Source organism: Vicugna pacos, chromosome 32, assembly GCF_048564905.1.
Source record: "Vicugna pacos chromosome 32, VicPac4, whole genome shotgun sequence".
Classification (NCBI taxonomy): Eukaryota; Metazoa; Chordata; class Mammalia; order Artiodactyla; family Camelidae; genus Vicugna; species Vicugna pacos.
The window spans coordinates 4,104,929-4,117,973 of NC_133018.1; the positions used below are offsets into that span (position 1 = coordinate 4,104,929).

The following is a 13,045-nucleotide window of genomic DNA, read 5'->3' on the forward strand; positions in this document are numbered from 1 at the left end:
TAACCCTCTCACATAGGTTAAGAAAGACCCCTCTCCTTCCCTACCACCCTTGACTCAAATACATTTCCTTCTTAACACTTAGCACTATTTGTCATTTCATACATATTTTGTAGGAATGTGTCACACACACTAATATATGTGCGGCACATAGAAGGGAATCAACTTGTAAATGTAGAATGAAATAATAGCAATTCATAAGTGGATAACTGATTTAATTCCCAGTTTAAGAAGGAGGATCTGGAGATGAGATACAATGATGATGATGGCCAACTTGGGTGGTACTAACTGTGTATTGTTCTAAGGGATTTACCTGCATTAACGAGTTTAATCCTCAGAACAACTCCATGAGGTAGGTGCTATGACCTCTATTTTGCATTTGGGGAAACTGAAGCAGGAGATGGTAAGTAACCCACCCGAGGCCACAGAGCTGGGAATGGGTGGAGCCGGGGAGCAGGACAAAGCAGCGTGGCTCAAGAGCCCATGCTCTTAACCCCGACTCCAAATCACCCCAGCACAAAGTTTACCCCTCCCCCAAAAAACATACAGCTGCAACCAACTCAAAATGTGCCATGCCAAAGTTAAGCAGGGAAAGCCCAGATGCATTTCCAACCAGAATAATCCAAAGACTTCATCTTGGCTGATTGTTTCAGCTTTATTTTGAGGCCAACAAACTGGAAATATTGATTATAACATACTTTTCCCTTTCTCTGCCTGTAGGAGGGCTAACACGTTAGAGAATGCTGGGAAGGCAGCCAGAGGGAAGGGAGAGCCGGGAACTCAGGTAGAAACTAGATGACAGGAACTTGGCTACGCACCGGTCAGCAGAGGCCTCAGAATACAAAGAACACATGAGGTGATGAGTGCTTGTGCGTGAATCAGAGAAACTCCTCAGAGGAGACTAAGCTTGAAGAATGGGAGGGAAATGGGGCCCACCAAAAAGAGAGAGAAGAATGAGAAGGAGATGGAGAGGGGAGGAGAGCCGAGGGGAGGAAGAGAAGAAAGAGGAGGTGGTGGAGGGGGAGGAAGAGGAAAAGGAGGTGAGGAAGAGAGAGAACAGGTCCTTCAAGAGCAAGGCAGCAAACAGCATGCTAGGCAAACTCTCTCACCATAAAGGAGACACACATCTATGGGAACTGCCAAGTTTTGCAAAACCTTGACTCAAATTGAGAGACACCAAATGTTGGAGATAGTGAGGAAGCACGGCCATGTCAGACTTTACTAGGGGTCCAACGTGGGCTGAAATCAGGCACTCTCATTGGGTTTCCAGTTTTACCATCATGAGCCTGAAAAAAAAAAACTAAAGAAAAAAAATGTTCTGTGTACATAGGAATGGAAATGTGGAGCGCTGCTGGAGGCAGGCTCTCTCTTGGACCCAGCACCCTCCTAACCTCCTGAATTCTTACCACTGCCTACACTGTGCAGTCACTGCACCAGAAAGCAGGACGCAGACTGAGGGCTCAGGTGACATCAACAAACCGGTCCAAGGTCTCTTCCCTCTCCAATTTCTTTAATTCAGCACATATTTGTCAAGTACCTACTAGACACAAGGCCCTGGTGTCTGTCTCCCATCTCACATCCTCCTAAGCCTCACTCCCTTGGTGACCTCTCTGCCTCTCCTGCACCCATTCACCTGGTTCCCATGCTTCCTCTCTCATTCATGAATTCTCACCTAGGTCTTAGGCCTGCCAGGCTCCTCCAGGCCTCCCGGTGGCCAACCTAGTAGCATCCTAAGTGATTGAACTTTGATCCGATCATTAGGTTTTAGAGACTTAAAGACAAAATCAGATACATTTTACTCAAGAGAGTTGAAGTAGGAGAAGCTGTCCTCTTTCCTCAGAGAAAATTTCCCGTCAGGGTCTCTCGTCAACCATAAAGGAAAGAATGCTTAGGTTTTCAGATAAACCTGTTGACCATAACTATCGATCTCATAAATTTCCATCTCAAAGGATAAGGAGAAAGATACCTGAGCAGCCAGAAGAACAGAGAGAGACCTCACCCTGTCATTATCTTGTGTGAACTTGGGCAGCCATGGAGTTAATCATCATTCTTGCTGGGTCACTGAGGATTCAATCAGATAGATGATTGGAAAAGAGAAAAACAAGAGCCCAACCTGAGAGTTTACCATGTGCCAGGCACTGTTCTGAGACTGAGCATAGATCCCCACAACAACATCGAGTAACTATTGTTATCTCTGTTACAAGATCACAGATGTAAGGCAGAGAGATATCTAGTAACTCAAAGAGGGTCACACAGCCAGTAAGGGGCAGAGGCTGAATTTGAACCCAAGCAGCCTGAATAAGAGCTCTACAAACTAGAGCCCTGGTCCAAATCTGGCCCTCTGCCTGTTTTCATAAATAAAGTTTTACTGAAACAACAGCCACACCCATCCATCTATGTACTGTCCATGGCTGCTTTCATGCTACAGCAGCAGAGTGAACTAGTGATGACAGACATCGTATAGCCTCCAAAAATATTTACAATCTGGGCCTTGATAGAGAAACTTTGTCACCTCTTGACCCAAACCACTGTGCTACACTCCTCTCTAATGATTCTCTAATAATAAAGGAAGGAAAGAAACTGTGGCCATTGAGAGACACACAGCCATCCCATTTCCAATGGTGACGAATTGGTTAGCGTGTCCACACCCATTTCCCCATGGTCATTCCTTCCTCTGTGACATGGAATCTTAGAGTTTTAGTCCTGGAAGAGGCTTTGAGAGCTTCAATCTGACTGTCTCCCATTACAGAGGAGACTCTCTGAGACTCAGAGAGGTTAATGATTTATCCAGTGTCCCAAAGCTAGGACAAGGCAAGTCCTCTGGCTCCTTGGGAGGTCCCCATTCCCTTGGCTTACTTCTGAAGAATTTGAAAATGCTTGCTGTTGAAGGGTTGGCTCAGCCCTGCAGTACCCACTGCTCCCCCTGCCAGCAGTCCTGGCTGGTGTGAATGAACTCTCTTCCAACACAAAAGTTCTCATGGGACTGTGTACCTGAGGCTCAACCTCTCTAAGTAATTTCTGCTGCCAATAGCCAAGGCGTGGGGAATTTCCCCTTCAGAGCTCACTTGCCTGCTTTCCTCAAAGAATCATTACAACACAGCACCCAGGCAGCTGTTCATTAAAGACACCAAACCATGATGCCATGAGGGAATCCTGGTCCACCAACCAGGCCACTATTACATAAGGTTTCATTTTACTCATAAGGTTTCACGTTACTCAGCTAGCTTGGCTTACCTCACATGTGACTCAGGCTTCTGGGGGAACCTCCCTGCCCAGCTCTCTTCATAAGCTGACTCCTCTTGTAATCCAGCCCTGGGGTCCTTGCTCCTCCTCCTGATGGTTCCTCACTTCTATCCCCAGGCCAAGCACAGACTATTTCTCTCTCTCTCTTGCCCTCATTAATGTTTTAGGAATGAGGTCTTTTTCCATAGCTGCAGGATCTCCACCTGCTACAGGTCACTATCACTCCTTTCAAAGTACCCAAAGCCCCCAGGAATGCCCTCAACTGGCCAGTGCTCTTTCCAATCTCCACCTGTGTTTCTCTTGGGGAACACCCAGGCCCTCATGGCCTCAGGTGTATCAATCCAAGGCCAGTAAAATGCTCTCTTCCTAAAAATCCCCTGGGACTATCTTCCTGAAGCTTCTCTGGTTGCTCACACCTCCTACAGCACAAAGCAACAGGGATAAAGGCAGATGAAGGAGGCAAAGTGTCCTCCTGGAGGCTGAGAAAGATGTCAGCGCCAAGAGCCTGTGCTTCTGTGATGTTCTCCTCGGGCCAGCATGTCTGAGAACTGACATTCTGGTTACAAACTTACAGACCAATAATGGGCTTAAGCTGACTTTGTATTTCAAGCCAAAGGGAAATTTAGAAGCATGAGTTTGATGCAGTTTGAACTGTTTCTCTGTTCTGGAGAGAAAGAATTCTGATTTGCATCTTCTTGCCTGCCATGTTGTCCTTCAACTCCTTTTGTGTGTATTGCAATCATTTTAAAACCATTTTAAATTTTAAGACAGAAATCATCATGCTTATTTTTCTTCTAAACTAGCAGTTTTTTTTTAATTTTGTAAGTCAGCAGAACCTTGCCCTCCAACGAAATCGTAGCAAATTCCACTCATATAAACTAAATAAAAGTCAGGTTGCTGGGAAGGAAGTCAAGGGCAGCCCCTGAGGCGTTTCTGCAGCGCCTGAGGGTTGTAGTGAACATATATTTAAAGATCACTACCTTAGAATATAACCATACTTCACTGAGTCTAAAACACCAACTATTGTAAGACATACCACGAAGCATGAAGAAAGAAAAAACATTGCCACTTAAAGCATGGTGTGCCACAGATTGTCAGACACAGCCAATCTCAGAGATGTTAAAATGTGGTCCATGTGGAGCTGGAATTGATGATTTACAGTAGTATAAATAAATTACACATAAATTGTGTTCACTTATTCACACAGTTAATTGAAAGTTAAATTTAAGTGAAGTGGCAGAATACCTACTTAGTAAATAAATGCTAGCTTCCTTTCACTGGGCACCAGACCAACACCAGCTGGGGAATTGCCCGGGCACTGCTAAGCTTCCTTCCATTTCTTAATGTTCCCATTTACTGATCACCTGCCAAGCACAGTGCTGAGTGCTATACATGCATAATCTCATTTAATCCTGACAAGAACCCCCAAAGTAGGTATTATTCTCCTGTTTTATAGAAGGAGAAACTGAGGCTCGGGGAAGTTCAGTGACTTACCCAAAGTCATACAGCTAGTAAATGCAACAGGTCAGATAGGCTGACTTCAAAGTCCACGCTCATTCTAGAATTTTCCAGAGTTCGAGCCTTTTTCAGAGTCGAGAGGGACTTGGAGGTCACTGCTTCTCCATTCAAGAATCCCCCTCAACAGCATCCCTACTAGTGGTGTTCTCAGTGAATCTGACCAGATGGGTCAGGGTCTGCCCAAACCAGTGGTTAGCAAGCCTGCCTGATCATCAAAAGCATCTGGGAAGCTTTTCATTCAATGCAGATTCTTGGGGCCCTCTTCCAAGGTTTTTTAATCTAGTGGGTCTGGCGTGGGGCCCAGGAATCTGTACTTTTAATAAGCACATCCAGGTGATTCTGATACGTGGGCAGGTTTACAATTAATGAAATCTCGTGATTCCTTAGATGGAAACTAGTTGGAGGAAGAAAAGTCGAATTTCAGCTTCATCAAGGAAGTGGTGACTTCTGCGCAAAAGAGGAGTGATGCCATGCTTCTCTGTTGGTTGGAATAATCCAGGTCTGAGACATGAATAAGCAAAGCAGCACCCATGGGAAACCCCACATGAACCACTGAACCTTACCTGTTTGGGTGGGGCTAATTCCTCGCAACCAACTCTCAGTCCAGACCCAACCCCAGGTGCCATCAGGAAGAAAGACGTTAACACTGGTTAAGACATTAACACTGGTTCCCAGACCTAGCCCAAAATGTGTCTCCTATGGGTGGTTCTGTCCTATGCCTCTGCCTTCTCATTGGCATTGGCTTCTCCAAGACCCAGCAATTCGAAGCTAAGGCCTTGTCCCCGATGAATCCCCGATGAATCAGGAATTTTACATGAAGAGATATGAGTTTCCTGTTATAGTTGGGGAGGGGTGAGAAAGAGGTCTGGATGCAAACTGAGGCTGGATGAGCACTTAGCAGGCTTACTATAGTGGGTACTGAAGCATTAGATGGGGTGAGGGTGCGCTGTTTTCCAAATAAAGTAAACTTCAAGGTCCTTTCAGTTTTCTAATTCAGTAAACCTCAAGTCTACTGAGATTTCATGTCAGCTTTGGCTCTGAAATCTGTAGAGCAGCACTATCCAATAGAACTTCCTAAAGTGATGGAAATGTTCCAGATCCACAGTGTCTAATGTGGAGCCACTACCCATACGGAGCTATTAAGCACTTGAAAAATGGCTAGTGTGACTGAGGAAAGGAATTATTTTTTTATCTTATTTCAATTTTAATTTAAATAGCCAATGTGATTGTGCTACCAAATGGACAGTGCATTTCTAGAGGGACTACCCTAACCTTGTCTTGAACTTTGTGATCAGAGCTCTGCGTATCCAACACCAGCTTTCAGGAAAGCATCAAAGTCCAAAGCATGAGAAGATATAATGTGTCTAGGGAGACCAGCAAGAGGGACCCACCACAGAAATCAGCATCTGCCCAGTACTCTTGGCCACCTTAAGAATAAAGCAGAAGTGACTTCAGGGACAATCCTAGCAACTTTGAAGATGCCAGTTATTAAAACCCATCCCCCAGGTAGCTGGCAAAGGCCACCTGCAGGACATGGCATGGCTTCCTCCTACCTTCACTCTGTGTTCTGTATATGACAGTGACATTCTTCACCTTCTTGCTTCTCTTCCTCCATAGCTGTCACCCTCTTGTCACCGTACATGTGGTTCATTACCCGCCTCTTTCACCAGCCAGTCTTGTTTGTATCTCAAGCCCAAGGAATTGCACAATTTGGCCAAATAGTCAACCAGTAGTTTCAGTGAGAACTCTAGATTGAAATAGCCATTGGGCTGAACTGATTAAGCAGCCAGAGCCTGTGCTGATGGGATGGAAGGGATCTCCCAGTTTCTCTTCCACCCATGCCTCAGGTCCTTTGGGATAGTTCTGCCCATGTACAAGTGTCAGGGAAAACACCTCTCAAATATACAAAATACAAAATCCACCAAAAGATGAGGAAAACTGTAACTGAGAACAGTAGGGGACCCCTCCTCCAGCCACTGTACAATTATTTATTGAGTGTGTATCAGACATACTGTGTATCAAGTACTGTGTTAGGCTCCCAAGGTAGGACAGATAAAGTCTCTTCTCCATGGGACTTAAAGTAGCAAAAAGGTAGAAAAAGAGCTATGATTTTTTGAGTTCCCACCCCAAAAGCAGTTTCCATGTCTCATATGCTCTTAGAAGGTAAGTATTACCACCCCATTTTATAGAAACAGATCTTGAAACTCAGACTCACTCCAAGATCACTCTTGTCTGTGTGCTCTTTTTGTTTCTCCACACTGCCCTTCTTGTGAAGCCTTTTCCTCTACTTTTCCTTGAAAAATTCCCAGCATTATGTATTTAAAGATAATTCCCTTACCACAAGAGATTAAGGGTGCCCAGAGACCTAGCGAGCAGGAGACCCATTATCAGGGACCTAAGGCAGTTAGGAAGAATCACCACCACTTGAAGCCAACAAGAAAATGGCCTCCTACAAGGAATTTCATGGTTCAGGAAATAGTATTTCAGAGAAAGCTTACCGGCCACCACACCATACTTCGTCCTGCCAGGAAGAAGCCTCCGACGGTCCCACGGTTAGTGGAGAACATAGCCTAGAGAGGAAAGGTCAAAACTTTAATAGACAACTTGAACAGAGGAATCTTGCCAGCCAAAACGTCACCCCCCCCCCCCATATACTTGCATTTCTTCTACCCACTTCACTTTCTGAAACATTTCCACGTTCCTTACTTCCCTGGAGCTCCAGTCTACTCAGACAAAGGAGGCAGAGACCTATATTTGACAGACAATTAACACAGACTTGTTGAGCTGCCTGTGTGCCAGGTAGTGCCAGGGAGAGCACAGCTCAGATCTTTAGGGACTCCTGGCAGGGTCCTCCCTTCCACAGGACATCTCTTGGGACCTCTTGTGATTCTTCTGGGAATAGAAAGAGGACCAACAACCCCAAGGAGCAGGGAAGGCAGCTAGGGCTGCAACAGAAACAAGTCCCAAGGACTCAGTTTCCAGCAGTTGGTCAGAGAAAGGCCATTCTGAAGGTCATTCTAACGTCAAAGCAGGTCAACACCTTCCAAGCATGGTTGGAGGGACAGGAACTGGGTTTGGGGCCCAGACATAACACTTCCAAGTTGGTCTCAGAAATGAAGAGCTTAGAGGAAGAATGTCAGAGGAAAGACTAGCTGGGGAGCTGGACTAATCAGGAATGGAACTGGGAATGGATATAAGGTGAGGAGAGGCATACTATATAGGACATTTTTCCTTTCTGGAGTGTTCATACATTCATCTCCACAAGCCCAGACCCTGCATACCCATCCTTCAAGGCCCCTCTAACACTACCTTCCCCACGGGACCTTACCAGGCACTCCCCAACAGCTTCCTCCTCTACAGCCTTCCCCCAACCCAACAAATATAATCTCTCTCTCTCTTATGAACATGTAGCAAACTCCATCTATGCTTCGTTCACAGCCCTTACAACCTTTTTGCTTTGTGTTACAATACTATGGAATTTCTTCCAGCTTTATTGAGGTATATTTGACAAACAAAAGTTGTATGTATTTAAGGTATACAATGTGATGTATTGAAATGCATATTCATTGCCAGGGGCTGGGGGTGAAGGAAATGGAGAGATGTTGGTCAAACAGTACGAAGTTTCAGTTATAAGATGCATACGTTCTGGAGATCTAACATACAGCATGGTGACTCTAGTTCATAATACCGTATTATATAGTCAAATTTACTAATTAGCTTAAATTGTCTTAAGCATTCTTCTTACCAAAAAAAACATTGTAATCATATGAGGCGATGGATATGTTAATTAGCTTGATTGTGGTCACCATTTCACAAACTTTCAATCCCTCATTATGCTTAGTACAATACCTTGTGCTTGGTGCACATTCAATAAAACATTGGATGAATGGGTTTCCCAGGGACCTCTGCCTCCACTCCTCCCCTGTATTCCACCCTGAACTGCTTCTGGAAATGAGCAACACTCCTCCAGGCTGGCCTCTGCCGAGTGTCACCACGTTACGTAGGTGCTTCCTGGGGCATGCATTGCAGCTCATGCACCTGCCTCCTTCCTCCCCTCTGTTCACTCCCTACATATGGAAAGACACTGCCTCCATGAGCAAGAGATGCACAAAGGAAACCTCTAGGGCTCCAGACCACACTTCATAAATCATGGCATTAAATTTGCCTGTCCATCCTGCAACTAGAAGAGAGAGTCCACAACTGCAAGCCACAAAGGGCAAAAGAAGCACAAATACTGACTCACATTTTTTTTCCTCGATGGAATAAAAATATCATTGAGCAAAAGGAGGGCACTTCAGATCTTGGTTTAAAGCTTAAGAAACTGGGGGAGTTGGGGCTGGAGTAGAGACGACTCAGGTGTGGCCCATCATCTGATACATGAAGTGGAACAGAGTCATTCACATGGCCTGCAGAAGGCACAACCAGGCACAATGGGAGGACATCAGATCTGAGCTCAGTACCGGGAGGAATTTCCTCACTGTCAGAGCTGTCCAAAGATGGAAACAGTGCCACTGGGGAAAGTTTCTGCTGGAAGTATTTGAGTGAAGTGTTGACAATTTGTCAAGATGATTTTGTCAAGTGGCTTAAATAAGAGACTTGAGCATAGGCTGAAGAGGGCTGAATTCAATAAATCTGGGCCCTCAGTTATGAAAATATCTGAGGAAAGAAGGACCAGGACACTGTCACAGCAATGCCAGTGATGGTAAGGGCCACGGGGAGGGTATTCCCAGAAAGGATAGTGTCTTAGCGAGGAGGAAATGTGAGCAGTGGAAAGAGCATTGCCTTTGGCATCATAAGACCTGGGCTCTAGTCCCAGCTCCGATGCTGAATGCTCTGAGGGACTTCTGGTCATCCTCTCGGATCCTCATCTGTAAAATGGAATTGTTAAGCACCACTGAGAGCCATTACTGCTCCAGCCGCCAATGATGCTGTTAATGCAAATGATCGCAGAAGGTAGAGGTCAGTAGATGTTTTCTGTTAAGAAAAAGGGTCAGATAGTAAATAGTTTACGCTTTGTGGGATACATATGGTCTCCACCACATATTATTCTTGTCTTGTTTTGTGTTTTACAATCCCTTAAAAGAGAAAAAAAGCAAGACTGTAAATAACATTCTTAATTTGTGAGCCATACAAAAACAGGCTGTGGACCAGATCTGGTCCACAGGCTATAGTTTAACTACCCCTGGCATAAGGAGCTTTAGAATAGCTTGATGAAATCATCCAGAAAGAGTAAAGTCAGAGATTCAGCTTAAAAGGACACAAAATTCCCCCAAAAACAAACTGAGCGATGGTAAAAGAAAACTGGAAGTATATCCTAAAGAAATAATAAAGTCAAGCCCAAATATCATTGGACGAGGCAGCCCTGAAAGAGGATAAAACAGAACAAAATAACATTGGAAGAGATGGGGCATTAGCTGGGAATGCCTTTTCTAAGTTGAGGAAGCACAGTGGGCCTGGATCGCTGTCTCTGCAGCCCAGAGATCATGCAGGAGTCAGGATGCCTGTCCCTGAAGCAAACCACTCTTAACACTCCAATAGAAAAAGAAGAATGTAAACTGGAAGAAATCCAGCACGTTAAATGATCAGGGTTCAGAGGCAGTGACTAAATGGAGGATGAGTGTGTGTAGACAAATACGAGCAGGCTCATTAAGTAGCATTTAAGAAGACAAGTGATACTAATTCGCAGATATATCTGAAAACTGCAAACACCATAATCAGCAGGACTGGCAGAGGCAAAATGAGATTGTTAGCGAGATGGAGATTATCAGCAATTATCTGGGAAACAGGTAGTACAGCCCAGCTAGCAAATGATGGATTCACATCTTGGCTGCAGCACTTTTAAGCTGGGGTGGGGTGGGAGGAGGAAGGCGGGCAAGGTGGCAGAGCACCTGGAAAACCAGGAGTCAAGAGACATGAGTTCCAGGAACAATTCCATGTATTGCAACCTTAGGCAAATCACAACCACATGGGGCTTCAATTTTTCATTCTGTAAAATGAGGATTAGCATTCCTGCCCTCCTTGTGGCTTTTTGTGAAGACGTTCTACCCAGCTGACCACTTTTGCCTATTCTACTCAAAAGGACAAAAAGTATTCAGGGTCTGGCTCATACCCTGGGGGGCAAATGACAACAGTACTAAAAAAGACTCCTAGAGTCCATAAAGAGCTTTTAGATGCATCTCTGCAGATCCTCACAAACACCTGGGGAGTCATAAGAACAGGTATGTTTGTACCCATTTCATACATGAATACACTGAGACTAAGCAGGGTTACCAATGACAAAAGACTGGAAAGTATCAAAGCTGGTTCTAAACCTGAGAACCCTGGCTCCTAGCTGGACTTCCCACCATGTAGAGGAAGCTGAGAGTGTTAAGCAAGTATTAGCCATGCTGACCCACTGTGACACTTGAGACTTTCAGTTACATCTGGTTTCTACAATTACTTGAAAAAAAAATAATAAACACTCCTTTTTATCCCTAAAAACACCTCTGTGGCCATGGAAGGGTTAGTGTCCACCCTCCTCTAGTCAAAAGAGTTCAACCATCTGCTGGCACCCCAGCCTCCTGGCCTCCTACTCCCCATGAAAACTTTGGAGAGTGACTGTAATACTTTCACATTTAAACCACCTTCTCTTCCAGTTGCTGGGTGTGCCAGAGCCTGTCACAAGTGAAATTTCCAAGTTCCGGACTGGTAAGAACAAGTTTCTCTGGTTTGTGTGTCCCCAGAGTGCCCAAAGGGAGCCACAAGCATTTCCCTCTTCCCAGCACCAGGCCACCCTACAGCCTTCCTCCTCCTCCTCCTCTTCCTGGACCCAGCTTTTCCAGCTCTCGCTCACTCCAGCCCCTCTGATCGCAGGGCGGGGACGCAGGGCAGCCCTTCCACCTCAGGCTGCCCCACAGCACCTGCAGCTGGCAGACGCTTGTGTCCTTCCTGATCTGCACTGTTTCTTTTCCATCTGAAACTGGACGACTAAGAGGCAAGACAGTGGCCACCTCCGTGGGGAGCATCTCCCAAGCCCTGGGACGCTTTCTGCCACTACAAGCTCATCCTCTCCTGCCCCTCACACTTGCACCCCCCAGCCTCTCCAATCTCCCACTCTTTCTCTGCTCACAGGCCCAGGGGATCCTCCCTGGGCACTGTTTAGCACCTCTGTCACTTCTGCTCATCCTTCCTTGCCCCTTCCCCTCATGCTGTGCCCCCGGAACTCCTCTCAAGTCGTTTCCACTCAGCTCCACACACCCTTCAGCCCACCCTTCCCTCCTCACAGCTCATCAAGGCCGTGGTGCCTCCATGCACCCCTCATCCCTCCCGTTGGCTCTCGCCCCCTCGGCCAGCATTTCAGGGCCCCCACATACCCACAGCCCTACAACCATCACCACCACGAAGTAGATGACGATGACAGAGATGTCGGCCGCATTGCGGATGCGCTCGTAGGACTTTAGGGGCTCGGCGGTGGTGGCCGTGGTCGCGGGGCTCCAGGTGCTACTGTCCATGGCGGCAGTGGTGATGCGTGCCTCCCGCCCAGGCCACTCGCTCCTTATACTGCCTCTGGGTTAATGATCAGCCCCAGGGGAGGGGACCCGTGAAGTCTGGCAGCAAGGCCGTCGTGCAGGGGCCCCTGCGCTGCACCCTCGGGCAGCAGCTCTGAGTGCAGAAGGAGGAGTTGCTGGCAGAGTTATTGGCAGGGAGGCAGCAGGCAGGTAGGTAAGGGCTGTCCTGCAACCTGGGAGGGGCCAGCCAGGGGGTGGTGCCCGCCTGGCACAAAGGCCTGCTGTGCTCCCAGAGCGTGCACTGGCCAGGCAACCTCTCCTGGCCTCCTGTGGGGCCACACCCAGACCCCATTGAGGAGCCAGGCTGCCTGGTGCTGGAGGCCTAGAAGCTTCAGATCACCTGCCACCTGCCCTTGGACCAGTCTTCTGTTCTCTGTGAACCTGGCTTCTCCATGTCTAAAATGGGCCCAGGACTGTTCCAGGAATCAGCCAAGTTCTCGGTCTCTATGGAGAGCATTCTGAGGAGGACCAGTTGTCGGGGGAGAAAATCAGCACGATGGAAGCATCTTTGGCCACAGGGATGGCCACTCACCCATCCACCTTTCTGTCTCCCCCTCTATAGCCTGCAGCCCCCAGGAGCACTGTTACCCCCACTGTAAGGAGGAGGAAACTGAGACTGGGAGGGGATCCCACTGGGAGCTATTTCCTTGCCCTGTGCCTCACCCAGTAATGTGATTTGGGGCCCTTCCCAGGCAGGCAGGAGGGAGGGAAGATACTAGAAAATCCCTCCCAAGGAGCTC

General features: G+C 46.9%; 1 protein-coding gene across 1 annotated transcript in view; it reads right to left on the reverse strand.

The window, feature by feature from the left end:
• SLC5A1 (solute carrier family 5 member 1) overlaps positions 1-12,652 on the reverse strand; it is a 46,085-nt gene extending 33,433 nt beyond the window's left edge. The window contains exons 1-2 of the mRNA XM_006218020.4: positions 12,111-12,652; positions 7,257-7,328 (exon numbers count right to left, since the gene is read on the reverse strand). Of these exons, the coding sequence (XP_006218082.1) occupies positions 7,257-7,328; positions 12,111-12,248 (210 nt within the window). The 5' untranslated portion in view covers positions 12,249-12,652. The remainder of the gene's footprint in view (positions 1-7,256; positions 7,329-12,110) is intronic.
• Between the last annotated feature and the right edge of the window lie 393 nt (positions 12,653-13,045).